At 45.3% G+C, this 27,435-nt stretch overlaps 1 protein-coding gene and 1 long non-coding RNA gene across 3 annotated transcripts in view; one reads left to right on the forward strand and one right to left on the reverse strand.

Annotated features, from left to right (window-relative positions):
• The window catches only part of LOC131102788 (uncharacterized), a 48,054-nt gene extending 21,066 nt beyond the window's left edge, over positions 1-26,988 (reverse strand). Inside the window, exons 1-11 of the long non-coding RNA XR_009119494.1 lie at positions 24,159-26,988; positions 23,718-23,900; positions 23,043-23,253; positions 20,320-22,973; positions 20,098-20,243; positions 19,698-19,866; positions 15,617-15,665; positions 14,084-15,133; positions 12,698-12,941; positions 11,528-11,613; positions 2,766-3,067 (exon numbers count right to left, since the gene is read on the reverse strand). This is a non-coding gene — a long non-coding RNA (uncharacterized LOC131102788). The remainder of the gene's footprint in view (positions 1-2,765; positions 3,068-11,527; positions 11,614-12,697; positions 12,942-14,083; positions 15,134-15,616; positions 15,666-19,697; positions 19,867-20,097; positions 20,244-20,319; positions 22,974-23,042; positions 23,254-23,717; positions 23,901-24,158) is intronic.
• Positions 3,907-14,687, forward strand: si:ch211-198m17.1 (protein HEG). 2 transcript variants are annotated; one of them, XM_058048315.1, is made up of 14 exons: positions 3,907-4,301; positions 8,964-9,851; positions 9,912-10,016; positions 10,089-10,187; positions 10,263-10,372; positions 10,437-10,495; positions 10,569-10,702; positions 10,787-10,921; positions 12,126-12,168; positions 12,234-12,271; positions 12,345-12,432; positions 12,715-12,928; positions 13,883-13,915; positions 14,091-14,687. In XM_058048315.1, the coding sequence occupies exons 1-14, from the start codon at positions 4,250-4,252 to the stop codon at positions 14,217-14,219; spliced, it is 2,127 nt and encodes a 708-aa protein (XP_057904298.1). In that variant the 5' UTR covers positions 3,907-4,249; the 3' UTR covers positions 14,220-14,687. The 2 variants fall into 2 exon arrangements, with proteins under 2 accessions (XP_057904298.1, XP_057904299.1); XM_058048316.1 differs by lacking the exon at positions 13,883-13,915 and having other exon boundaries at positions 3,914-4,301.
• Positions 26,989-27,435: the final 447 nt, after the last annotated feature.

Here is a 27,435-nt window from a genome sequence, read left to right on the forward strand (position 1 = left end):
TGAAAAAAACGTAAGGGGTTAGTCTTGCGTTTTTTTTCATTTTTTCAACTTGCTAAAAATGCACTTTTCTGCGCAAAAATCAACTGGAAACCTCTCACACACGCATAAGGGGTCCCAGAAGGACCCCAAAATGGCATAAAATGCCACTTTGTACGGGTGTCGATTTTTGAAAAAAAGGTAAGGGGTTAGTCTTGCGTTTTTTTTCATTTTTTCAACTTGCTAAAAATGCACTTTTCTGCGCAAAAATCAACTGGAAACCTCTCACACACGCATCAGGGGTCCCAGAAGGACCCCAAAATGGCATAAAATGCCACTTTGTACGGGTGTCGATTTTTGAAAAAAAGGTAAGGGGTTAGTCTTGCGTTTTTTTTCATTTTTTCAACTTGCTAAAAATGCACTTTTCTGCGCAAATATCAACTGGAAACCTCTCACACACGCATCAGGGGTCCCAGAAGGACCCCAAAATGGCATAAAATGCCACTTTGTACGGGTGTCGATTTTTGAAAAAAACGTAAGGGGTTAGTCTTGCGTTTTTTTTCATTTTTTCAACTTGCTAAAAATGCACTTTTCTGCGCAAAAATCAACTGGAAACCTCTCACACACGCATCAGGGGTCCCAGAAGGACCCCAAAATGGCATAAAATGCCACTTTGTACGGGTGTCGATTTTTGAAAAAAAGGTAAGGGGTTAGTCTTGCGTTTTTTTTCATTTTTTCAACTTGCTAAAAATGCACTTTTCTGCGCAAATATCAACTGGAAACCTCTCACACACGCATCAGGGGTCCCAGAAGGACCCCAAAATGGCATAAAATGCCACTTTGTACGGGTGTCGATTTTTTAAAAAAACGTAAGGGGTTAGTCTTGCGTTTTTTTTCATTTTTTCAACTTGCTAAAAATGCACTTTTCTGCGCAAAAATCAACTGGAAACCTCTCACACACGCATCAGGGGTCCCAGAAGGACCCCAAAAGTGTAAAAAAAGAAGTGAGAAGTAAACTCTTAATTTGTATCCACTATTTTCAATTATGTAACTTACTACGTCATCTTTGTACAGTGCAACATTGTTAAAAAAAATAAACCAACCGACCAGGACCTGTAGCTGCCACATGATTTATTTCCGCTTTTTTGTTGCATTGAAGAATGAAATTACTTCTGTAAATTGCGAAGGGAAAGGGAAGTGCGTGTCTGTTTCTCCTCAATGAAAATACCTGAGCTCACCAGGTGGACACAATGTCCTTTGGTGGTCCGCACCCTCCAAAGTCAAATACGGAAGCCCACGTTAACATCACACGACTACGGTATTTGCCATCATCATCATCGCTTTGAGTGTTGATTTTCTTGAAAATTTGTACTTTCTGTGTGAGTCACCTGATAAGCTTCATGAGCGCAGGGAGAAGAAATGCCTCATCGAAGTGACCAAACAGGAAATTTAAAGAGTGTTGTTTTGTTTTTTTACTTGATTCGTTTCGTAAATCAAAGAAACATTTATATCTTTATTATGTTTTACTGTCTTTTATTTTATTTTTGTGATATAATTATACATTTTAGAATGACTAACTTGCTTGGGTCTTATCAAATATAGTTCCTTGTCAAATGTTACAATTCATTTATTTTTAACAAACACATTTTAATGCTATTTGACGGAGACATAACCATATTATAAAATGAATACATATAGGAAATAAAACCAGGAAATATCTATTTTATATATATTTAAATAAACACACACACGTTAAAGCGTTATATATATATATATGCATTGAAAAAAAAATATTTTTTTACTTGGTTTAGTAATATAACAACAATAATATTTACTATGTTTTTGACCTTTTAAGTTTATTTAAATTTTCTTCATGCTATTTGACCTAGACACATGTCTGACTGCTATCGTAAAATAAACAAAAGTTAACTTTACATTTCTTCACATATAAAAAAAATATTTCATTTCAAAAATAGAGGATTTTAAAAAATGATTTCAACTTTTCTAGCTTTGTAATGAGATCTGTGTAAATCAAAAAGTGTTATGTGCTAACAAACAAAGGCAGGGTTTAAAGTGGTCCTGGTTGCTAAGGCTGAGACAACAACAAGAAGAGAAAGTGAAAAATGGCGAAAGCCAGCTGCGTGTTTGAGCGAGATAAGAGCGATGTCGTGAGCCTTTTATCCCCCAAAGCCCAACGTAAGAAGTCAAACAAGGAAAAATAAAACATTAATTTCTCTTCATACACTCCTTAGTCAAACATTCATATTCATTCTTCATGAAATACCACTGCAGTACTCCACTGATTAACTACTAAAAATAAAATTATGTTATCACACTATTAAATAAAAAAATCTCAACACGAAGACTCACTTTGACTATTTATCAAGAAAAATGGCTAATGTAAATACAAAACGGAAAGACCCAAAAATTAATATTGGTGTGGATTCTCGTTTATCACCCTTAATTGGCTCCAGGCTGGACTGTGAGAAGTGAATTTCTTTGTGTAATAAATGAAATAAACTGAATATTTTCATCGTTAGCGCTTTGTGTTGTTTACGGCCACAACAGTAGCCCATGTTAGGGACTTGTGCTTGTTGTGAGATCATTTAAACCTGCAATAAAAGTGTCTCACCGAACATTACTGACACCTAGTGACCAGTGTAGAAAACTACATATCACATCTTTGAATGCATCTTCTGAATGCCTGTTATTTGTACTTCATTTATGCTTGAAAATCCTTTTTCAGTATTAAGGTGTATCAGCGGTGTAGTACATCAACGTCGACTTACCCCGTACTTGTGGCCCCGTGAGTCCAGTTGTAGACGCCACCCTCGCATCTTTATCTGCTACAAAACATACCAAAACAAGATGGCTGAGGTGTGATTTTTTTTCAAGATGGTATTTTTGTCACATACAAACACACACTGCTTTGAGAAGCCAAACTCTGTACTTGGGTACCCCAGTAACTATGTTTCTCATCGCTGAAATCCAACCAGAACTGGGCTCACAGGACCAAGTGAGGGGTACGTCACTGTTGATGTAGTACGCTGCTGATGAACGGTCCCTCTTGGGTGCTCCCTTGTTGTTGTCCCTGAAGGGGGCATAACAGAAAATAATTGAGAAGCACGAAGCAACGACTGGCTCAAATCTCATGTTCACAGATTTGTCGATGGCATAAAGCTACACTTTGTCTTTTCTGACCTTTCGCGTACATCTTTGGAGACCCACTCGGTAAACACGACGGTATCACAAAACTATGAGTGGAATTCCTTCAGAGAGAGCATAAGGTTATTCCTCCTTTGTCGCTGCTTTATCGAGATGAACTTATCTTAATCACTGGGCTCCAGATAGAATAGCGCTGCTGATAGGCTCAAGGAAAACACTTCACAACTAAAGAAAATACACTAAATGCAATATAACAGTACAACAGTAGACACATTTCTTTTAATGACTTGCTTTTGGAAAAATATCTTGTACAAAAAAATAAATTAAAAATCCAAGTTCAGGCATTCCCTAGTGTAAAGACTAAACTACTTTGAAACTCTTAAATAGCGTTTCCAGGAGAAATCGGGAGAGTTGGACTCATGCTAGCAGAGCAAATGGAATATAGTCTGAACTCGGCCAAAAATGTCCAAAAAGTATGAATGCACCCTAAACTCAAGACCACTCGGCTTTAAAAATACATTTTTATATCCAGGTTAAAATTGTAAATATATTAGAAACTGCTCTCAGTCTGATGCAGTGATGTTGGTGAGCATTTATGATTTGATTGACTGTGTTTATAATGCGCATGCGTTCCTAATATTATGTCCACAGAAGCAACTAGCTAGCCGGTTAAAAGGGGTTGCCTACCACTGATTTATTGGGTCGTTTTGTTGTAAAACGGCTTTTCCTTGACGGAGTTTGTGGGCCTCCCTTCTCGGCATCGCTGCGTGAGCCCCAGAGAAAGAGAGCAAACAATCGCTTAAAAATAGAACTTGATTGTACAGTAGCTTTTTTGTGTGCCCCAGCGCCATTTGGCAGGACGGAGCAAGGGGCGGGGTCTTCCACTGTTAATGATGATTGACAGCGGAGACGGTCCAATGGGAGGAGCGAGAGCAAAGCCTTTAATGCTGCCTCAGTGGGAGTGAAGCACCTGTAGCGGCCATCCAGCAACCACCCAGCCAACAAGCAGCCTCCGAGCAGTCTCAACCCGGCCGACAAGAACCCCACCCCGGCCCGCAGGGACCGTTACACGCCGGTACCTCACTTGGCAAGCACCAGAACCGGAGCCATGCTTCTACGCGGTCTGAGTAGCTTTATTTTGCTGTCTGTCGCCGTCATGGGTGAGTTAACTTGTTGGCTCTATGTCGACTAAAGCTCTTTAGCGTGTTGTTAGTTATTAGTTTATAAACGTTTAAAATCATTTGAAATTATTCTGCTTGTTCGGATGTCCTATATAAAGCAGTTCAAAGTAATAGGAAATACCACATTAAAGGACGTACTTTAAAACCTTTTAAACTTTAAATGCAAATAGATTAAAGTTGTAAAGTACATTAAAGTATAACCCTTTTAAGAACGTTTTACTTATGATTTAATCAGCTTTTATTGCATCATCCTGAGATCCCATCATAATATTTCATAGGAATAAAGCTTTCAGCACACATTTTAATACTAATTAAATCAGTTTATTGTAATGCATTGTGCCAATTCAACTCTTTTGAACCCATTACAAAACATTATTCCAATATACTTTTTATTATTTTTTTCAATATTCAGTATTTTCCTTATTACAACCTGTCATCTTTTGGCAGGGAGAGACCACACGGTTCTGCTGTCTTGCAGCTCTTAAATTATCAAGCTTGCGTGACCTTGACTGTAACTTATCACATGTTTTGACCTAATATCACACTTTATACACAAAATAACATTGGCTCATACATTCTTATTTAGTTACATGACAAAGTCAAAACACTTGTTTGTATAACTAGGAAGTCAGAAACCCGTCATGTAAGGTTATTTTGGTACCCTGTAAGACTTTACACTGGAAAAAACAAAATAGTGTGCTGTCAAGTGGAAACAGGCCTCAGAGCTCCAATATCGAACTCCAGTACTACATTTCATTGATACCACCGCAGAACATAACAGCAGGGAGCCAAAAATGAGTACACGAGTTACTTTGGTACCCTGTAGCGTATTGAAGTGTGCTACTTACTGGAAACAAGACTGGCTGCCGTACAACTGCATCAGGGAACCTAAGTGAGGGGTGCCAAAAACTGGTAGGCATCAGTTATTTTTGGTACCCTGTATAAGACCGTCCAAAGAATGGTGTGCAGAAGCGTACCAAACTGGGTTGGGGGGCCAAAATCAGTTGTTTTTGGTGAAGTTTGTGTACCATACTTAACAATGCTGCTTGATTCCGACATTGATTTAGCTGCAGGCGCTATCTAGTACCTCTTAGTGGAAACAAGCAGGTGAAATTCAGTTTTTAAAATTTTTGGTACCCTTCAAATGGCGCTTGGTCACAAGTGTGGAAAAAAGAGGGATGGTCATATGCTGCAGGGCGTGGCCTGTTTGCGGCGTTCCCCTTCTTGTCACATGGCGTGCTCGTGCGGAGCAGGTCCAGACGGCCTTGGAGGCTTCACGGTCTTGAGTGCGACCGGGCGGATTTGAAGTGGTGACGTCCTCAGACATGCAGTCTGGCTTCACGTCAACCTCTTCTTAAAAGCGCCATTGTGCCTTCTTCACTTCCTGTTCCTCTTCGTCATCTTCCCCTGGCCTTCATTACTTCCTCCATGGCTGACATGAGGCTTTGTACATGGCTCATGCGTGTTGTTGTTGTTGTTGTTGTGGACAGCATGCAGGAGGTTGCTACGTGTTCCGTGAACACGGCCGAGCTTTAATTGGATATGATATGGGCAGAGGCCGCGCGACTGAGCCATCTGTTGCCGTGAGAGAATCTAACAAGTGTTTGCTCACACAGGCGCCACTCACCCAAACGTAAGACAGAAAAATGATTAAAAGATGTAATACTGACTTCAAATTGAAAAAGTAAATTGAAAGATATCAAAGTGGTGGGTACCCTCAGTTTCAGGTAATTGTCCAGTTGTCAGTGGCAAGTGTATTTGTGCGGGCTGAGTTCAGAGTCCAAGTCCAAAGAAACATTGCATTGTCTAATCATACAGCATGACATGCAGTATTGTGACTAATCCACAGTTTTACTGCAAATCTATTCTGATTTTCCAAAAGATGTTCATCCCAACCCGGTGTAGCCTTACATTGGCATTGCATTGGCATTAAATGCACACTCACATAAACATGGCGGTTGATCCAAATTAGTCCGATGAAAACATAGCACCCTGGAATCACAAGAGATGTGCTTGTATATTTGTGCCTCTCCACTGGTGTCTTTGACATGAGGATGTGTCATGTGACTCTCTGCAGGACGGCAGTTGAAAACGATGTTTGTGGTCGTCTGGCGTCAACCAGCCTTTTATGAAGTGGCTTTAAGGGGAGGGTAGACCTTTAAATGACAGCATGGAGAACCTGTTTGCTCTCATTAGACGACATGGAGTCCATTCCTTTATCCATCATCAGCTTGTCCGTGAATCTTGATTCCGTACGTCCATAAAGGCATGCAGAGTCTGGTGTGGAAGAATTACAACATGTATGTTGTAAATGTTGTAAAAAGCCTTTAGGCTGCTGTAGCTGTCATGTGTCCACCAATGGTCCACGTGCGTCTTCATCATCACCCCTGACAAGGCGTTCCAGTCATGAGCGGCGGAAGCAGACGTGACATTGCCTCCAGCAAGATGAGGACTTCAGTGGCAAAAAAAACCCCCAAAACCCCTGAAGGGCAAAAGCGCAGACTTGCCTTCTCTGCGCTCACGTGTCGGCCGTTTGACAGCTGGAAGTAGACGTCTCCATGGCGACACACTGGGGTGCGCTAAAGAGGCTGGAAGGCCAAAATGCATTGTGGGTAAAGCCGGACCTTCCGATCCGCATCCTCCTGTACGTGTTTTTGCAGGCGACCTTAGACCCGGTCATCCCTTTTGTGTCTGCGGGGGATAATCCTGCTGCGGGATAAGTCCTCAGTGACAAGACACTCCACTCTTAATTACTTCAGCAAGGCAATGAAACACTAAGCGCTTTCTACTCCTGTTTGAATGGACTATTTTATTTTATTTCATATTTTCACTCCCACTATTAGCATGTAACACTTAAGTCCAGTATTTGTATTTATTTATTTATGCACCAAAAGAAAATGGGTCATTCGATCATTGTAATAATTTCCTCAAAATAGACTTACTCAATTGATATGTACATACAATATGATTATATGTATTTTCCTACATGAAATATATTAGTATAAATGTGTACTACATGAACATGTAAACTACAATTTATAGCAATACATCAGTTATTTCAACTTTACCCAAATATTGCATATGATAACAGCAATAATAAAAAAGGTGTCATTTCACATTATACATTAACGGTATTCTTTACTATATAATATAATCTGTACTGTTTGAGAACTGTACAGCAGTGGCACAAACTATGTTAGTTGTAATATTTTGCCTTTTTGCAATTGAAGTATTTTTGGCCTCCCTACAACACTACCATATTGCGATACTTAATCGGGCCTGCTTCCTCTCAGGCACTGCGCTTTTATTACAGCAGCCGCACAGCGAGATGAATACACACTAAATGTTTCCTCCATGACAATTATATGGTGATGAAAGGTGCTGATAAACTCACCCTGGCACGGACACGCCAATGTTTGCTCATGTCACATTTCCTTAAGACCAAGTTACCATAGCAACGACAACAGCCTCCCGTACTAATCAATTGTGGGATTTCCCACTGTGTACTAACATTGTACATACTTTACGTATGATTGGTGCCATGGCAACAACAACAACTTGACACCTGGAAAACCTGACACACGTAATAGGATTTTGGACAAAATGTCTTTTGTTTTGAGCAAACTAGATACAAACTCTTGAGAGTGGAAAGAATGTAGAAAGGAGTCTCAGCATGACATTTTTACTTGACCTTCAACCCCTCCGCCCCCACACCCCCCCCATGCTAGGAAGCAATTGTGTTGCTGAGAAAGCCTTCTGTGATTGTTTGTATGGACTGTAATGTCGGGCTAATGAACACAAGCACGACTGGATCTGATTGAGGAGGTTTTTCCTTAATCTCCATCACTGGTCATCCAATCCAAGATTAGCACTCCGCCTCTAAGTCGCAACCTAGACAAGCGCGTCATCAAATGACACAGCAGTGTGTTCACCCCTTCAACACGTCACCTGATACTATTAACTTCCCCATTTGTCATTGTTGAGTGTCGTATTGTGGGTGCGTTTATGTACACATCGTCCATTAAAGTCAGCTTTCTTCTCCGAATCCAAGCACGGCAAAGTTCCTGTACACAGAAAATAATCAAGTGAGGTCCAGCAGCAGCTGATAGCGCCATCGGCTTTCTCAAAGTGTTTACATAAGGCATCCGTCCTGCCGCCCCCATCTGGATGCCACTAACATGTTCCCTCGCTGGTTGAGAGGCTCTGAAAGCAGAACGACTGACGCTCAAAGACCTCCCGCCAGTCCGAGTCCTCCCCGGGCCACCCTACAACTTCCGTGTGTTGCCCCGTAAACTTAAATGGGAACAGACGTCAGCTAACAACCGGCGTCAAGAAAGCGGATCATTGCCAGATCCTGATGGTCTTCATTGTCGTCTTGTGCATCCAATCCCTCCATAGTCCTGATTATTTAAATGTGTGAATGTCAGACGATAAGGGCGATAACATGTCCTTTGTAATCTGTTTGACATCATATCACGCCGTGTGCGTAGAGGAAGTCTTTGAACTCTTAACTATGATGGTCCAAAAACAACAGCGCTATCCCAACAAACTGTACCTTGTTCTTTACTCAAAGTCGTCTGTTGGTTGTCTTATCAAGCAGAACACCGTGAACATGATTCCCCGTCTTTATTTTGACTGCAGGAACGGCAGGGATAGATCTTGACAGCTCCACTGTGACAGCTGAGGGAGGATCCGCCGATGACGCATACGCAACCGCTGGTTCATTCAGCGACAACACACCTTGGACACCGTCCTCAGCTTCGACAGTTTCTCCACCCACGAATGCCGTTGCCGACACGACGGCCACCCAGGCTCACGTAGAGACCACCTTCTCTGAGCCAAGCAGCACAGCGACTAAGAGCAGCAATGACACCACGAGCGGCGCCCCGATGTCGACAAGCCCAGACGGCAACACGACGACCCGCCCTCCCGACCCGACAGACGGCGGCACTCTAACGGAAACTACAGTCACACACTTCACAACCGCAACTATGGACGACGAAGGTACCACTTGGATGCCGACGACCGTGACAACCGGTCAGACTGAGGATCAAACAACAACCGTCACCAGCACAACGTCAACGGGTCCGACCGATGACGACACAACTTTAATGACGAGTCCAGCCAACGACGATACAAGCTCGATGACGTCAGCTGCTGTCACTACATCAACCATGACGACGGGTCCAACCGATGTGACAGCCTCGATGGCAACAGTCGATTCGACCGTCGACTATACAAGCTTGGGCCCAACAACAGCCGTCCTGACAGTCAATGACACGACCTCCATAACGACGGCTGCATGGACCGACAACACCGACTCCATGACGACCGTCATGGAGGACACTGCAACAACCTGGATGACAACTTCTGCTCCGTCCAACGACGACACAACAACTGCCGAAATCCTCAACCCGACTACACCCACAACGGTCCTAACCTCTTCAAACCCTGCGGAGACATCCACCACAACAGAAATGATAACCGTCTCAGCCGGACCTTCTTCACCCGCCGTCACAACAACAGAAGGTACATCTCATGTCCTTAGTTTGCTTAGTCTTGGGACTGACGTGTTCTTGAACGCTCCAGTGACAGGTCAAACGGGAGCAACCAGCCAAGAAGCCACAAGTCAGGTGATCCTAACCTCACCCACCACTGAAGTTCCGCCTGTCCCCACGCAGGGTCCAGTCATAGGTGTGTAGCTTTTGGTCAAATTGGTGGAGTTTTCCAACAGAACTTTGAATGCACGGTCATCTCTTCCCTTAGTTTGTCCCGCCAAGCCGTGTCCTCTGGAAAGTGTCTGCCTGAACAGCACCTGCCAGTGTCTCTCCGGAAGCTTCCTGGTGGACGGCAGCTGCACACGCAGTAAAGAGGACTTGAAGGAAAATGTCCGTCACGAGGCTGCGAGTCTTATCTTGTTTTCTCCTTGGTCACTGTCAGGTCAGGTGTTTCCTGGACAGCTCCATCTGCGCTCCTTGGATTTCACCAACGACATGTTCAACAGGTCCTCAAAAGCTTTCCAGAACACGGCAGAGAACATCTCCACAGCGGTTAGCTCACACGTCACGCAAAACAGAAACATTTCAGGAATTGATGAAAATAATTAATTTGCAGCTCGCCGGGACTTTTGCTGGTCTGCCGGACTACATACGCTCAGACGTGGTTCAACTCCAGTGAGTTTGTTTCCCCGTCCAAATAATATACTCTATCTTGTGAAAACACGTCACCATTATGTGTCCCCTGCAGACCAGGAAGCGTGATAGCGACGGTAAACAACATCTTTGCCAACATGGCTACCTCTCAGCAGTTGGTTGAGCAGACCCTCGAGGAGGCCATCGCCGGCAGCTCACAAGGACTGCTGCTCAACGCTGCATTTATCAGTCAGCTCACGCTAATGAAGCCGTTACTCGCTTGTCTTTGTACACTTTCCTCTCACACGTGCCGTGTCTTTTGACCCGATTTAGGCACGGACCTGTGTGGGCAGGCGCCATTTCCCTGTGACGCCGCCACCGCGGCGTGCACCAGCGCCAACGGGTTGGTCAGTTGTTCCTGCAAAGATGGCTACGTCGCCACCGTCTACTCCAATACCAGCTGCAAAGGTAAATCTTAACACTATGTGGAAATAGTCCAACCTCATGAAGTTCACAGCTTCACTACAATGGTTTTTCCGAAATATATTTAAATATTTATATATTTATATACGTATTTCCATATATAAAATATATTTGTGGTTGTGGCGGCCTATGGTTAGTTAAAAAATACAAATGTAAGCAAGTCAAAAATGGCAATGTTATATATAGATTTTTTTGCCTAAATTGAGTGTTTTTAAATAATTATAGCGACTTAATGAATGATGTGTAGGCTTTTACATCGGTTACTAGTTAGGACACTAGCCACCGCGGGACGTACCGTACAGAACAGCAAGTAAAAGAACAAGAAGGAACTCACCTATTGCTAGTGTATGTGAGTATATCATATGTCTTATATTATGTCTACCATATTTGGTAATAGAAGTGTAAAGGTGACTAAGGCTGCTACTTTGTGTCTAGAGGGCTCTAATGATGTAAAAAAAGTTAATTAGGTAAATATTCCATTTATATGCAAATAATTGTACTTGGCAGTAATTGACTTATCACTGTTGGGTCTGGAACCAATTAACTGTAATAAACGAGGGATTACCTTATTTTTTTATTAAGAGTACTCACCCTGTGATTGGCTGGCGTCCAGTCCAGAGTGTACCCCGCCTCTCGCCCGAAGACAGCTGGGATAGGCTCCAGCATCCCCCGCGACCCTCGGTAGAAAATGAATGAATGAATGAACCCAATAATGCTAATTTGAATGAGCACCAAAATGTAAACCTTCATAGAAATAAGATATTTATCCTCCCGTGTGACGTTTGTCAATAAAGCGCACGGTTCAAAAAGACATTCTAGAGAGAATTATTCAACTCGAGAGGCAGTCTTGCTGATTTTTACGACCAAAGGAATGAATAAAGCTATTCTTTCTCAGATGTACGACGGGTGTTTTATCAGCGTGACGTGGCGGGGCGCTCCACTTATTAAAGCCACTAAATTATAAGATCATTACTCTTAGGACTTGTGCACGCCGCTCAGTCAAACGTTGCAGCAGGACAGCGAGAGTGAGCTTTGGAGAGCTCTCTGGTGCCGATTCTATGTTTATTATGGTTGCCATGGAGACAAGTTGACGAAGCATAAACACGCGTGATCCTAAAGAGCTCTCACAGAAAAGACTTTACGGCCTCAGTGCATATCATGACGACGGTGTGTTGTTTTGTGTGTGCAGCATGTCCAAGTGGACAGCAGGCAGTGGACAACACCTGTAAGAAGTGAGTACTCCCATTTCGGGTTTATACAGATTGTGCAACATTTGGACATATTTTTCTTCTTTTAGATGTGCCTTTGGCTACGGAGGCTTCAACTGCAGCGACTGTGAGTTATGTTGGATTTTTATTCCTTCTGCAACCTGGGAAAAGTTGTGAGGTTAGAATGTGTGGTCTTGCAGCATCCCTGCTGGCAGTGGTGGTGGTCTCCTGCGTCCTAGGAGGGATTTTACTCATCCTCACCGTGGCTCTGCTGTCATACTGCTGCTGGTGAGCACATTGTATTTCATCATCCTGTTCAACTAGTTGTAGTTCATTTCAACACCAGTCGGGGGCACTGCCTCCTCATTGCAAATAAACTCCATGAGTTGGAATATTTATATGATATTCATCAGTTTTCATTAAAAAGCATTAAATATATATTTATTATATATTTTATTGGACTCTAGAATGTTATATGGTATTGCAATCATTATTTAATAACGTGTGCATGTACAGTATACATACATACGCTTAAGAAAACCTAAATATGTACCTCTGTGTGTTCACCAGGCGGCGGTGTCGAGGCGACCCCAGCAACAGCACGAGTAGTCCATACCCGGCGGGCGAACTGACCAAGCCGTGGCCCTCTGACATCACGCCCCTTCCCCGCGCCTCCGCGACCGCCGCCACCACCACCTGGGATGCGATGCCGCCCTCCTTGGAGATGGTGGAGGCGGGCAGCACTCGTGCCTTGGTGGACAGAAAGCGTCACACCAACGGCGTGGTGAGCGTCACTCCTGTAACATCAATCAATCAATCAATTTGTCCACATCAGGGATGGGCATGATAAATTATTTTTAGCAAGACTTTTGTAGAATATTAAATGACATTATGTCGTCACTATATTGTGAAGCAAACTACAACCAACAGAGGGAGCCACAAAGAATATATATATATTTTTAACTTTTAAATTAAAATATTTTTTAGATTAATGAATTAATACATTTATTTAAAAAATGAAAAGCTGTCTATGTCCTTTTGAACAAAATTGTTTAGCCTGGAGCCTCACACCTTTCCATTTGTGTAAACAGGGCCGCTAACGTCAAGGTAGCTAGCTAGCACACAATCATGGGTTGAGGAAATTAACAACACTTTTATTCTGACCAGTCATGAAGTAAACGTCCCCTTTCTGACCAGTCATGAAGTAAACGTCCTCAAATGCCCATCTTTAGTCCACATTTAACTCGTAACACATGCGTTTGAATACTAGCATTGTGTGTAGTGCTAGCTAGCTAGCTAGCTCACCACTTAGTTACAACCAGCAGAGGGAGCCACAAAGAATATTTAATTTTAATTTTTAAATTTAAATATTTTTTAGATAAATTAATGAATACATTAATTTAAAAAATGAAAAGCCTACGTCCTTTTTAACAAAGTTGTTTAGCCTGGAGCCTCACACCTTTCCATTTGTGTAAACAGTCAAGGTAGCTAGCTAGCACACAATCATAGGTTGAGGCGATAAAGACATTTTTTCTGACCAGTCATGAAGTAAACGTCCCCTTTCTGACCAGTCATGAAGTAAATGTCCCCCAATGCCCATCTTTAGTCCACATTTAACTCGCAACACATGCGTTTGAACACTAGCATCGTGTGTAGTGCTAGCTAGCTAGTTAGCTCACCACTTAAGTTTCCCGCCCATACTCCCTGCTTTCTCCTGACCACCAATGTGTCGCTTTAGGGGCTTCAGCTGAAGCAGACAGGATGGAAGAAGGTAAGGCTTGTTGGCTTTTCCACTCTTCCTCCTGCTGGTCTGGTGTGCTCCTAAAATGGTGGCGGGCTCTCAGCCGCGTGGGCGCGTCTGTCTAGCTAGTCCTGTACATTCAAGTGTGTGTGTGTGTGTAAGTGTGTGTGCGTTTGACTAACAACCGCTTTGACTCACTTTTCAGTCGGGTTCATACGACCTCAACGCGGACACCATGAAGACCTTCAAAGACAAAAACCCTTCCCGCTACTCGTATCTGGTCCCAGGCCACGAGAACCCCTACTTCCTGCCGGGAGATGACAAGAAAAACTGAAGCGGCTCCCCCTTGTGGACGCTTGAAACTTTTTGTTTTCTTCTCCAATCAAAGAGGACGATGATGACGTGACGTGAGGAAGCGCCGCCAAAGAGACGACGACGTGTGACGCTAAACACGACGGTCGCTGGCGTGGTGAAATCTTTCTGTAGCCTTGACAATGTTCCAATTGTGCTTCTTCTCCGCAATCGTTAGGACTTTTTGTTAGACAAAATCATCTCCGTTAAGACAAAAAGGGCTGGTCCCTTCTTCTAGATTCTTCTAGAAAAGGGATACGCTTGTTTTGAATTCCAGCACTTGATGAAAGCTTTTTGAGGTTTTGGTTGACTAACAAGAGTCGCGTTGCTCACGGATGTGCCAACTATCACTCGTCTGTTCTTCACGCTTTGGGCGTCTGAGACGGTGTGCTTTTATAAAACCTGTACAGGTGGTTTTTGTAAATATGAATAAATTAATTTAAACACAAAAGCCGCCTTATTCAGTTTCTACACGTGCACCCGTACATGCTAAAAAAGATCCTTGTCGCCTTTGCAACTGGATTTTTTTTTTGGGGGGGGCCTTCAATCTGACTTAATCTGGAACGTACAGAATGACTGACATAATATAAGCCTGAAAGCTCATCACTTGCAATTCTCTGCCGAAAGCCTAGGGGGCAGTGATTTCCCGAGTTAGCAACCAGCCACTTTTCTCCCAATACTCTTCATCACATACAAAAACATAGGGAAAAAACTATACCAGATTGTCTGATGAGGGCAGGGGCTTGGGGGGGCGGGGGGGGGGGGGGGGTCCACTACTTCCAGTCTTCTTCCGTATCACATGACTTTAGTGTCATCAGAGCCAGCAGAGGTGCCATAGAGGGGATATCAATCCAATGAGCATCGAACCACATGAACAAACCGCAGACTTGGAAGAACCTTCAGACCAGATCCGTATTACATTATGGTATCATTGTATGGTATCATTATGGTATCGCATACACACACTTAATACATCATCATAACACCACACACATCACAATCCCAATATCACAACTAATAACTTGCCTATATGTGCCTTTTCAGGTACTATATACCATGCCTATACTTCAACGGTGCCCCACTTTGGACACCCCTGCAGTGAAGTCAACCTGAGCTGTAAGAATGCAGACATTTCCCCCCCTTCCTCCTCCCCCTCCTCCTCCTCCTATTAGCTGTAATTGACTTTGGCTAATGCAGCTCTGCAGCAGTCAGTCAAGTGCATCCAATTATGAAACATTTCCCAGCAGCCTTTGGTTTCACGTAACCACATCACTCGCCTCGCCTTCATCTCCTCGCTCCTCATCCTCTTGCTACATGACATCACCGGCATGCCTTTCAATGAGAAAATAACATTAGAGAGTGAGCACGAGTGCTTCTCACCTGTTTAATCTCCACATCTTAGCCACCGGTCGTAGATGCTTCACCGCTTCTGTTTAAACGAGGGGGAAAATGACACAATTGGGAGATGGCTTATTAAAATTGTATATCAAAATCATATCAATGAAATACAACAATAATAAGTGCACAAACAGAAAACTAAAATATATATCTATCTGTGTTTTGTTGGGCTGAGAATGTCAGTGAAAAAAGAAACAAAGCATGTCTTCATGCACACACATGACGCCCCCCCCCCCCCACAATTACCATATCAATGTGTGTGTGTGTGTGTGTGTGACCTGTCATGGACATATGGACTGTGTGTGTACAAAGAGGCATGGCGGAGGGGCGGCCAATCCAATTAGCTGTTTGGTGATGACATCATCAGAATGAATATCTTCAATTGTAGCAATATTAATAAATACTGGAATTATTAGTAGCATTATCTATTATGGAAATATTTGGGAAAAATTTGCTTACATGCAAAAATTTTGGTAATATTTAATATAGTATACTATTGCACAATTTCATTTTTTAAAGTACATATTAATAATTCAATATTTAATTGCATGAATTATATTATAGATTTTTTTTTTAGTACATGATACAAATGGATCATTAGAATATGGACCTCTGATTGTTCCATCCTTCATGTCCATTTTTATCCAGACTTGCACCAAAGAGCCATTGGATTAGCGTGTCAGTGCGTGCGTTGCTGCCATCATGCTACCAGCGCCGCCGCCGCCGCCGCTGCTGCTGCTACGTCAAACTCTTAAGAACCCCGCTGAGTTGGTATACGCATGACTACGCACAGAGTTCAAAGGTCACACCGGTGTCAGTTCGGGTCAGCGCTCTGCTAACGAGTGACGACATCACGAGGGTGACACCTTCTTCCTGTTTCCATGGTGACAGCCGGAGAATAAAAAAATGCTGCTGTCAATCTGGTTAAGGATTGCTAGCCTGATCCACACACACACAGCAGACAGGAGGGGCGGGGCTGATGGAGGGAGGGGTGTAAGGGAGGTTCATTGGGGGGGGGGGTGTCTTCTAGGGGAGGCAGCAGCAGGTTTGTGAGCACAGCAGCCAGAGGAGGAGGAGGAGGAGGAGGCTGGAGGAGGAAGAGTGGCTGCAGTCGTCGTGAGAAGAGACAAGAAGGTAAGAGATGCTTTCTCCGGGTTCCACGTTGGTCTTTTTAACAACATGAGCTGTCGGCCGGCAGATGGTACGCTCCTTTATCCCTCCATCCTGCTTCTGTTTTCCCTTTTTTTTTTTGTCCCTCCATCTGCCGCGGCTTGGAGGAGCGGCGCGGTGTGATACTGCAGAAAGGGAGCGGGGGATGGGGAGGGGGGTTTGTTAGCATCCTGATGCTCTCACTGACACACGAGGAAGTAAGACGCTAACATAATAGAACTGGTTTCCTTCCGTCACCGTGGGGTGCAACCACGCCCTCCTTGTGATGATGATGATGATGATGATGATGGCGGCTTTGTGCCGGCGTAAACAAGTCAGCAGAATAGCTTCATCGCTGTGTGATAGAATGTTGACAGTCCGCCTCCAAAATAACATATCACTTCCTGCTAGCCTGTGCTAGCATGGCGGGACTCTCTTGTGTCGCTAAGTAAGCTAACCCAAACATTAGCTATCAGCGTGATGACACCACAAATAACATTTTCAAAATTCTGGGTACAAACGGTACACTGGAACGCCACTCAAACCCCCGGCGATCAATGACACGATAGTGGACCTCGAAGGGATCCTTGAGGAACACCTTTGGTTCATAACAAAGGCTTAGCTATGCTAAAATGTGAAATAGCCTTCTTAAACAGTGGATTATTGTGACTCTATAACCCATAGCTTCATTCCCTTGCATGCAGTGGCTATCAGCTGTGTGATAGAATGTTGACAGTCCGCCTCCAAAATAACATATCACTTCCTGCTAGCCTGTGCTAGCATGGCGGGACTCTCTTGTGTCGCTAAGTAAGCTAACCCAAACATTAGCTATCAGCATGATGACACCACAAATGATATTTTCAAAATTCTGGGTACAAACGGTACACTGGAACGCCACTCAAACCCCTAGCAAACAATGACACCATAGTGGACCTCGAAGGGATCCTTGAGGAACACCTACAAAAATATCATTACAAAAGCTTAGCTTAGCTAAAATGTGAAATATTTCTTCTTAAACATTAGATTAAAGTGGATTATTGTGACTCTATAAGCCGCTTGGTCCAGCCTGGTCCAGCCCGAAAGCACTAGCCATCGAGCTAAAAGCCCAGACTGTCAACTCGATATCGTTCGATATCGGTTTTGCGTGTGTTGCATGGCCTGAGTCAATTGTTCAATGTTCTTATACATCAGCTTGCGGCAAAGCATGTAACAGCGGACCCGAGATTGATCCCTGAGGAACACCCTGGGTCCTTGGATACGTTTAAATGAATTCCAAAAAGATTGATTCTCGATATGCCTCCATGTTGTCTTTCTAAGAGAGCCTGCTCTGGAGAATGAACGAACAGCTCGATGGTTGACCCGACAAGATGGCGTCATAAGAAGCAGCAGATGCTCCGTTGTGTTGTATTACTCACGACTCGGCACAGCATGTGGAAGATCAGCTGGTTTGTTTTCAAATGCTACGTCGTGATTGTCAACAGACAAAAGTATCGGGACACAGTTCCATCCACAGGAAGTGGACACAATAAGGGAGAATCTCAACGCAGGCGGCGCTTATATACGAGGGTGTCATATTTGGTGCTGATCCCGCACTCGTGCGCAGCGTATGAGTCCATATTTGAAGCCATGATGTTGTGGACTTTTTCATCCAAATGAAAAAAGGTGGCGTCCAATCAGCAGACTGGTGAGCTCCATCATGTTTGTGTGATCCGCCGCTAAGCTCCTAATGAGATTTCATCAGCAGAACGTCATTTTTGTTGGAACGCCACCCAGAAAGTGTCATGTCTGAGTCTATTTGTGGAGCGCTGACGTGGACTTCTGGCGCTCCGGGCGTCTTGTCTGGATTCCAAGACAGCTTCTCTGTCCATATTTCATTTGGACTTCAGATGGACGTAGTGGAAGTAAAGTAACCTCTCTCCCGTTCCATGCCAGGTTTTCTCCTCCTCACCTGGCTGACCCATGAAAGAAGCCATGCCGGTCCTGACGGCAGGAGCAGGTGAGACAGCTTCTGATGGAGTCCTCCATCACTTCGTATTGTCTGGGTAGATTCTCAGGTTGACTCGAAGGCGTGGAGTCTGCCTGTTTATGTCTCTGGTGATGTGTGACCACCCCCAGGGTTGTTGGGAAACCTGGTTATTGGTGGAGAACTTGTTAATAAACACCTCGTTAATAAAAATGAATGTTCTCCACTTGGCAGGGCTCCACGAGACGCTGGCCCTGCTGACCTCGCAGCTGCGTCCCGACGCAAATCATAAGGAGGACATGGTGTTCCTCAAGGACGTTTTCAGCGAGAGGAGCTTGGGGTACCTGATGAAGGTGAGGGACAACATTATGACGAGCCGCCTTGCTATTCCGGTTCCTCTGCCTCTTTCAGCAAAGCTTTTGGACCTCAGGTGCTTTTTTTAAAGACCAAAATTGGGTTTGTGCTGCAGATCCACGAGAGGCTGAGACAGTACGAGAGACAAAGTCCAACTCCTGTCCTCCACAGTGTTTCTTCTCTGGCTGAAGACGTAAGAATTTCTATGTTACATTTACACTGTTTCACAATCTGGATCAGATCTGGATTAAACTGGTTTGATACGACAGTGTACATTTATGCCAAATTTTAAAAAATTTGTAGAAATCGCACAATTTCCCCCAAAAGCTGTCAACATGAAGGAGTGCCTTTCATAGAAATATGCCACAAAATATCGCATCAATTTCATCATGAAGAATTATCGTGTCTAATAAATAAGCGTATGAAAATATCAGCTGTATAAAATTTGGAAAAAAGTTGTCTGGCTCTTGTAATGGACTCCATTACAAGAGGCGATAGCTGCTTTAAAAAAAAAAAAAGTGCTGACTCATGCCGAGGCTCATCTCATCAAAAGCCGACATCCTGCTGCCTCGGCTGGAGGAAGGCAAAAGTGCTGACCTCGGCCGCTCGCCACTCGTCCTGAGTGGGCTCGGCAGGAAGCTGCTGTTGGCGGGTATCCTCACGGCGTGCGTGATGTGTGTGTGACGGACAGGTGGCGGACGAGCTGCAGAGCAGAGCCATGAGCTCAGAGGAGAGGGAGCTGGTGCACCTGCTCACGTCGCCGCATCTGAAGGTGAGCTAACATGCTAACATGCTAATAACTTTGACTTGTATGAATACCTCACGGATGGTGCCAATCAAAAGTGGGCATTATTCTCTTTGTAAAAGCAGAATATTGGAGAGAAAAGTGTCACTGGCATTGAGTGGATGCCAAGAAGATGGGACCTAAAATTGATCCCTGAGGAACACCATCCATCTTTGATATGCTTGTAATTTAACAATAAACGAAGCTATGTACCTGAAGCTGCTCCATCTGTCACATCCCGTCAGGCCCTTCTTTCTGTACACGACACCGTCGCTCAGAAAAGTTTCGATCCCGTCCTGCCGCCATTGCCGGACGACTACGAGGACGAACTGGAGGAGGAGTCGGTGAAGATAGTGCGTCTGGTGAAGAACAAGGAGCCTCTGGTAAGGTGGCGGTGGTAGAAGCGAGGTGTAAACACGTATTAGTTATATTTACCTAGCTTCCCGCACCAGGGCGCCACCATCAGGCGAGACGACGTGACCGGGGCCGTGATCGTGGCTCGCATCATGAGAGGAGGCGCCGCAGATCGAAGCGGTATGTCGCGGTTACGTTCTCCGCATCCATTTTTTTTTGTCATGCTTATTTGAAGTAAAGATACAATGATACGTATGTAACCACGGTGATGGCAGTGAAGGCATTCTGACAGTCGTTACCATGGAAACATCAGCCTCATGTACTCTCTTATTCATAGTCTGTGTCCAGGCAATCAGACGAGAGTATTGATCAGTTGTCAGCGTCTTGGATTCCTTGTTGTTCCTGCGGCTCAGAGACGTCAGCGGAGATATCAGAATAAATCCATCACAGACTTTACTTTGCTCCGACTGGCAGGTTTGGTCCACGTCGGAGATGAACTCAGGGAAGTCAACGGCATCTCGGTGATCCACAAGAGACCGGACGAGATCAGTCAGCTGCTGGTGAGTCGCATCCAAAACGTACAGTCAGTCGTCAATAGCGACGCAAAGATCGTTTCTTAATATGATCTGCAGTCTCAGTCGCAGGGGTCCATCACGCTCAAGATCATTCCTGCTGTTAAGGAGGAGGACAGACTGCGGGAGAGCAAGGTGAGCCAAGTCCAAGACTCGGCACACAAATGCACGGCTAAAATCCCTTCAAATACTCTATATGATGCTAGTAAAGCTAATAGAGTTTGTAGCCACCTAGCATTGTGACATAAGGGTCAGAATAGGACATGCAACCCAACCTGGAATTTACATTGTCCCATTTATGGAGGATTTAAAAGGCTTTCTGAGGGGGCTTTGAAGGAGTCGTGTCTGGAGACTGCATAGGGTGGTTCTCCTCAAGTAGGACACCAACCCTAATACCAACTCTAAAGTCTGGTCCATCCCTGCAGGTCTACGTGAGAGCCTTGTTCGACTACATCCCCTTGGAGGACAAGGCCACTCCTTGCCAGGAAGCGGGACTCCCCTTCAAGCGGGGCGACATCCTGCAGGTGGTCACCCAGGACGACCCCACGTGGTGGCAGGCCAAGCGGGTGGGTGACAGCAACCTGCGGGCTGGGCTGGTCCCGTCCAAGCAGTTCCAGGAGAGGTGAGAGGAACCAGATCCCCCCATGCGGACGCAGTGGTTGTCTCGCAACTGAGAAGTTACCGGTTTGATCCCTGGTTTCCCTTTTAGTAGTAACGTCCAGTAGGTCCCCGCTTATTTGGTACCCCCCCCCCCCCACAAAAGACAATTCACCCGACATTTTTCCTCCTTTTACGGGGGTTTTTGTACGTAAGCCCCACAAATTACGGTAAATAATTGCCTTATACAAAGAGGCACCTTGTTGACTGACCCCCATCTTTTCTTCTTCTCTTCCCTTGTCCTGAACGTCACCAGGCGCCTGGCCTACAGGATGAAAGTAGGCACGCTCCCGAATCCCAAATCCCCCAAAACGCCAGCCTGTAAGTTCCTGCTTGTTTTTCCCGACCTTCAGTGTCTTCCTCTGCTAACTCGTTAGCATGACGTTTATTCATTAGCACTGTGGGAAGTCCTTTCTTCTGCTGGTGGACATGTTTTACACACGAGGGGGGGGGGCAGATATGGATTAATGTCACCCGGTGACAGATTAAGTCCTCAACAATATGCTTTTTACTTTCAAGCTCCATGTTGGCATGCATGCAACCAGGTAGGCGAGGGGTGGGTCCATATTCAGGGTTAGGGGCGGGGGGGAGTTCTCTGCAATATGTAAGCTGCGAGCGATCCGATTAGGCACCACGGCTTAGTAACATGGCAGTCGCCCCCCCCTCCCCCTCTGCAGGGAGACTCCTCACTCACCCGGCTAGCTTAATTCCCCTCCAGCCCACAGCAGGGCCCCCCTCGCTTTTTCCCATTAGTGACTTTTATGTCTGCTTTAATCCTGCGTCTCTAAATCTTCTTTTTCGTCACATCCTCGTACGCAAATAAAAAGTACAATTTTGAACTCTGTCTGCTTGTCTTGCAGTTGACCAAGCATGTGATAAGGGTGAGTAGGACTGCCGACGACACACACACACACACACACACACACACACGCAGGCATGTTTGCATGAGCGCATCGTCGCTATTCTTGCTTAAATTGCTCCCCACTTTCGAAATAGCGATGCCACAGGCGGTAAAAAGGCAACATCCGACCTCGAAAAGTCCGGTTGTCGATGAGCTTTCATGTTTTGGGCTGAATCGTTTGGGTTTCTCATCCCTCCATCTTTCCAGATTACTTTTTTCCATCATTATCACCTTAGTCCTTCCGCTCTCCAAGCCCCGCCCCCTTTCGTCAAAGACCTCCACAGAACATTTCTACCCTGTGCTGACCCACCCCTTCTTCTTGTCCCTGCTTGCCTCCCTGCAGACGACTGTGACTGTGAGGGCTATTTCAATGGACAGTACATAGGTGAGAGCATTGCACACCTTTGCTATCCTCCATCACCACAACATCCTCTCTCTTGCTCTCCGACTGTCATGGCTGTCCTTGGCTTGTGTTCCGCCGGTTCCCTGGACGCTTCAGGCCCGGGGTGCGATGTTTGGCTGTAGGGTTGACTTCTATGTCACGGTTGAGGATGGAGTCACGGATGTGCAAATGCCGACATTCCACCAAGCAGGACGCACAAAGTCTGTCAAATAACCGACTTGTACCGTTAGAGAATGGAAATATGGCCGCCATTGTTTACTGTGTGGCTTACCTCTTGTTGTTCTCGCCATGTTGCTAAGATGATGCTTTATGTAGCAGATGCCTCCGACCCGACTGGACCGCTTGGTGGAAATGTGGCCCGAGGCTAGTTTCCAATTGGTTACTGTTACAGTAAGTTGTTGGTAAATCAGATGGTTTTCTGTTTTGTAGCCCCGGGGTTGCAGAAGTGAAACATCTGAAAATCAGCCTTGTGGTCCACGATCCTGAAGAGAATAGTCACAAAAAGTAGGGTCAGGTTCCTCGTGTCGTTCTATGGAAATTGGACATATTGACTTCCCTAGAAACAAGTCTGAAAAAGAGCGGTCTTAGTGTATATTTTATATTTGGGTCAATACCGTAAGGTTACTCCTGCTATGTGAGGACTCGTTTTGAAGAGTTGGACTTTGAAGGTACCGATACACGTTGTTCAATCCTCCCCATCCTCAGCCAAACATGGCCCATCTGCTCCTCCTGCTGGAATGCTCGCACTGGGAATCTAACCACAGCCGCTATAACTTCAACAACATGATGATCCACCACATCCAGCACTCTGCTTGGAGCCGTACACTCCCCGACCTCTCACCCCTCCCCCTGCCTGCATCTAAACCCCGACCCTTTTCCCCCGAACCCCAACCCCCACGAGGCCCCCCCCCACCTGCGTCCAACGCATTGCGCACTGCTCGTTCACCTGGGTGTGCACGTGAAGGCCGGTCGGGTGACGCTCTAACACCACTTGTAGTCTCTCCTAAGTGTAAGGCAGTGGCGCCCTCCTGTGGTCAGGTGTTTTCCTGGGAGTTTTATTCAGGTACAGTGGCCGGCTCGTTCCCCTGGGGGGTAGTCCACTGTGGCAAGGCGCCTCAGCACTGGTCGCCTGTGCATGTGTCGCCATAGGATAGACCACATTAAGCCAGTAGTTTTTGGATAATGGGATCAACGTTCACTGTCAGACATGATAATTAAAACATAGCAGTGAGTACTTTACATTCATTGGTCCTAATGCATGAACATCAACGGTTGGTCTCAGTTTTTCATTAAAATCAAAGTTTTACACCTTTCTGCATTCATCTGATTCTTTTTCAATTTGCTAATCACATTAGAGACATAAAGAATCCTACTGATGATATCTTACCGTTTCTACTTCTGTCATCCAAATCCACCATAGCTGGTCTACGCAGGAGTTTCCGCTTGAGTCGGAAAGACCGGCAAGGGTCCTCAAGCGACGGTTCCGATCTGGGAGACTCGGACTTCCTGACCTACGAGGAAGTGACACGCTACCAACAGCGCCCCAATGAGAGACCTCGACTGGTGGTTCTGATCGGTAAGGGAAGTACACAGTAGTGGAATTCTACGAAGAGGACTACAGATCATATCATTTATCCAGGGTGGGTGCAAAAACTAGCATGCTAATGTGAAGACCACAAAACAAAAAGCAGGCCGTACAGGCCGTCTCAACCCAAACATTAGATCTGCCTCCATACCGTGGAACCTTAGCATCCACAGGCGACCATCGTTACATTGTTGTGTATTTTATTTGTTTCCTTAAAGGTTCTCTTGGAGCTCGAATCAATGAACTCAAGCAACGGGTGATCGCAGAGAACCCACATCGCTACGCGGTGGCGGTTCCACGTGAGTCCTACATGACTTAACGCTGAATGACAAGATAGCGTGATCTTCAACGGGTCGTTTGTGGTCCTGCAGATACCACCAGGCCCAAGAAAGCCCACGAGAAGGAAGGAGTGGAGTATCACTTTGTCACCAAGCAGCAGTTTGACGTGGACGTCCTCAACAACAAGTCAGTGTCTCCTTATTCCTGAATGTAGACTCAGGAGGTTTTGCTAACAGGTCGGCTGATACTCCTTCAGGTTCATAGAACACGGGGAGTACAAGGAGAACCAGTATGGCACCAGCATCGAGGCCATCCGCTCAGTGCAGGCCAAGAACAAGATGTGTGTCGTAGACGTTCAGCCTGAGGTAACAGTGAAGGACTGCGAGCATCCTATCACCATGGTTACCATCACCGGCATCGCTTGTTCTGATCATTCCATCACTCTCCAGGCCCTGAAGAGGCTGAGGACGGCAGAGTTCAAGCCTTACGTTGTTTTTGTCAAACCACGGGTCCCTGAGAACAGACGGCGACGCGCCACGGCCGCCAGCTCGCCAGGGGGGGCGGAGCAAGGCAGAGTCACGGTGAGTGGAGGCTTTGGACACCTTTGGAGATTGAGAGGTTTCTTGTCCTAAGACTCAGACTTAGAGATGAGGTAGTCCCAACTGATTCTGACATTTCCAGAGATTCCTTGAGTAGACCGACCCTAATCTGTTGGACTGATCAGGTCGAGATCCCAAGGTAGTTGAGTGGCCTCTGAAAAATGGATTCGGATACAAGTGGTTCTAGATATTCCTTGAGTAGACCGACCCTAATCTGTTGGACTGATCTGGTCGAGATCCCGAGGTAGTTGAGTGGCCTATAAAAAATAGATTCGGATACAAGTGGTTCTAGGGATTCCTTGAGTAGACCGACCCTAATCAGTTGGACTGATCAGGTCGAGATCCCGAGGTAGTTGAGTGGCCCCTAAAAAATAGATTCGGATACAAGCGGTTCTAGGGATTCCTTGAGTAGACCGACCCTAATCTGTTGGACTGATCAGGTAGAGATCCTGAGGTAGTTGAGTGGCCTCTAAAAAATAGATTCTAGAGTTCTAGGGTTTCCTTGAGTAGACCGACCCTAATCTGTTGGACTGATCAGGTCGAGATCCCAAGGTATTTGAGTGGCCTCTAAAAAATAGATTCAGATACAAATGGTTCTAGGGATTCCTTAAGTAGACCGACCCTAATCTGTTGGAATAATCAGTCCAGGACAATGGAGATCAGCAGTTCCCGATCCCTTGGTAGCGGAGGTCCCAGGTAGTTTAGCGGATTCTGAAAGACAGCTTAGGATGCAAGTAAGCTCATGATGTCCCTTAACAGGATGAGGACCTTCAGGAGATGCGTCAGTCGGCCATCCAGATGGATCATCAGTACGGACACCTGGTGGACAGGGTCCTGATCAAAGAGGACTCAGCCAGCGCCTGCACGGAGCTGAGGAGTATTCTAGAAAGACTGGAGCGTGAATCTTTCTGGGTGCCCGTCAGCTGGGTTCGGACCTAAAACCTGAAATATCAACGCATCAACGCCATCTTCCAAACCGAGCCGACGGATCCGGGACTCCAGAAGGAAGAGGATCATCTTCCACCGCTCGCTGCTGGACCACTCCAGCGTGAGGATCACTCAGTCAAGCTTTACCGTGACTCCTCTCGGAGTCCACCTCGTAGCATGTTTATACTTTACGACCTCACCGAATGCTTCCTGGAAAAAACAAACACAAACTTACGAAATACTCGAAGGAATGCCAGAAGTTTATTTTTCCAAAAGTGCATGAAGGCAGCTTGTTTAGCTAGCGTGTGATTGTGTAAATAATGTACATGTGACCCCTCCTGTGCCAACGAATCATCTCGTAGCACTTTGTTGCAACCGGTTTACCTCCCATCCCCTCGGAGCCTGCACCTCGGTTTTTGTTCCACATTCGACTTGAACACACGGACAACGGGTGTTAGCTATTAGCTAACTGCTAATTGACTGAAGCGTTTGTTTGTTTTTTTAGTTTCACAAGTTGTTGCAAGACTATTTGGATTAAAAAAATACATTCCATTTAAAGACTAAAAAAAAACATTGTCAATGACGTCTACAGCACTGCTTGTTCGAATTTTGTTTTTTTTTAATGATTACGTCATTTCAAGATGAACTCATGGCTGCAATAAAAATGCTGCAGAAATAACCCGCTAATGAGAATGTTAGCTTGGTATGAGAATTGTCTAAAAAAAAAAAAAAAAAAATGTAACTTCGACTACATTGGATGCTTTATTTGGTCTGCTGAGTGCTGTACACCCCCCCCACCCAACCCCTCCACCACCAAGGAATTTGGAAGGTGTCATGTAAAAAGTGCCATAATAAAAAAGAATGAAGCTCGTTAAGGTTGCGTTTGAGTTTGCTCGCAAAAAAAAAAAAAAAAAATTAAAAGAAAACTAACATAACATTGGGGCGGCACGGCGGTCTCATGGTTAGCGCGCAGACCTCACAGCTAGGAGACCAGGGTTCAATCCCCACCCTCGGCCATCTCTGTGTGGAGTTTACATGTTCTCCCCGTGCATGCGTGGGTTTTCTCCGGGTACTCCGGTTTCCTCCCACATTCCAAAAACATGCTAGGTTAATTAGCGACTCCAAATTGTCCGTAGGTATGAATGTGAGTGTGAATGGTTGTTTGTCTATATGTGCCCTGTGATTGGCTGGCGACCAGTCCAGGGTGTACCCCGCCTCTCGCCCGAAGACAGCTGGGATAGGCTCCAGCACCCCCCGCGACCCTCGTGAGGAAA

This window comes from Doryrhamphus excisus, chromosome 15 (genome assembly GCF_030265055.1).
Source record: "Doryrhamphus excisus isolate RoL2022-K1 chromosome 15, RoL_Dexc_1.0, whole genome shotgun sequence".
NCBI lineage: Eukaryota > Metazoa > Chordata > Actinopteri > Syngnathiformes > Syngnathidae > Doryrhamphus > Doryrhamphus excisus.